The sequence below is a fragment of the Condylura cristata genome, unplaced genomic scaffold (genome assembly GCF_000260355.1).
Source record: "Condylura cristata isolate star-nosed mole 26May11 unplaced genomic scaffold, ConCri1.0 scaffold00151, whole genome shotgun sequence".
NCBI classification, from domain to species: Eukaryota; Metazoa; Chordata; class Mammalia; order Eulipotyphla; family Talpidae; genus Condylura; species Condylura cristata.
Window position 1 is genome coordinate 9,250 of NW_004567252.1, and position 1,190 is coordinate 10,439.

A 1,190-nucleotide genomic window follows, 5' to 3' on the forward strand; every position below is an offset into this window, starting at 1 on the left:
CGCTGGCAGCTCACGCAGGGTGAGCAACGCCCACCGGCTGTGCCCGCGGCCCGGCGGCACGCAGGTGCAGGTGCTGTGCCCGCTGCCCGAGACGCCCGGCGTAGGGCCGGGATGAGCACCCTGCCACTGCCGGTCGGCTGCAGCTTGGCCCTCACCCAAAAAGATCTGCGTATGCACACGAGAGCCGGGGTGAGGCCACAGGTGCGGGGGTGAGAGGACTCCCCAGAGGCAGAGCGGGGAGCAGGCAGGCGGGTCCAGGGAGACCCAGCGCGGGGGGGCGGCGGGGCACAGGCGGGGTCTGCTGCCCTGGGGGTCACTCCCTGGCCAGGATTGACCTTCTGCAGATAGCTTCATCGTGCTGACACTTAACCCCTGTGCCACCAGGGAGGTGCTTACCCCTTATTTTAAATTGCTGATTTCAAAGTTAGTATTTTGTGTTACTAAAAATTTACAGAACGTTGATCATTTTACCCTTCAAAAAGAGTCTCCCAGGGCCCTCCCTGGTGGTGCAAGCGCTTCAGACTCAGCACTGTCAACCTCTCCTCAGCCACTGCTGCATGAGTTCGATCCCCGGCCAGGGAGTGACCCACGTGGCCCAGCAGGCCTGGCCTGTCCCTCCTGTTTCTCCCCTCAGCAGTGGGTTTCAGTGCATCTGCCTGGCCTGCCCCCCACTCTGCCTCTGGGGAGTCCTCTCACTGCCCCTGTATATCTGGCCTGCGCCCCAGCTCTTATGCATAAATAAATAAATCCTTCAAAAAATGTAAAAAAAAAAAAAAAGTGATCCAAACTAAACAATGTGAACCCTCTCTTTTCTTTCATGCCCCGATGACCGCCCCGGGGACGCAGGAGCCAGCCGAAGGTAAGAGTCGGCTTCGGCAGCGCTGTGGGCCGGGCGCCGTGGAGTCCTGGCGGCTTCCGCGCCAAGTATTTTCTGCCACTTCTGTAACAGAAGCACAAGCTGCGGCCTGTTCACGAAGCCAGAGGCGGCACTGGCACGGGGGGGCCTCTGGCTCTGGGGCGCTGTCCCCGCCGGCTCTGGGGCGCTGTCCCTCCCGCCCGGCGCTGCACACACACGGCTGTTGTGCTGCGCTCGCCGCGGGTCGGCTCAAGACCGGCCTCCACAGTGCGGTCAGCGCGGGGCAGGCCCGTGCGAGTGGCCAGAGGCGGCACTGGCACGGGGGGGCCTCTGG

At 62.9% G+C, this 1,190-nt stretch overlaps 1 protein-coding gene across 1 annotated transcript in view; it reads left to right on the top strand.

Annotated features, from left to right (window-relative positions):
* The first annotated feature begins 825 nt into the window (after nt 1-825).
* The window catches only part of LOC105854672 (kinesin-like protein KIF13B), a 36,629-nt gene continuing 36,264 nt past the window's right edge, over nt 826-1,190 (top strand). Inside the window, exon 1 of the mRNA XM_012734950.1 lies at nt 826-924. Coding sequence (XP_012590404.1) covers nt 826-924 — 99 coding nt within the window. The remainder of the gene's footprint in view (nt 925-1,190) is intronic.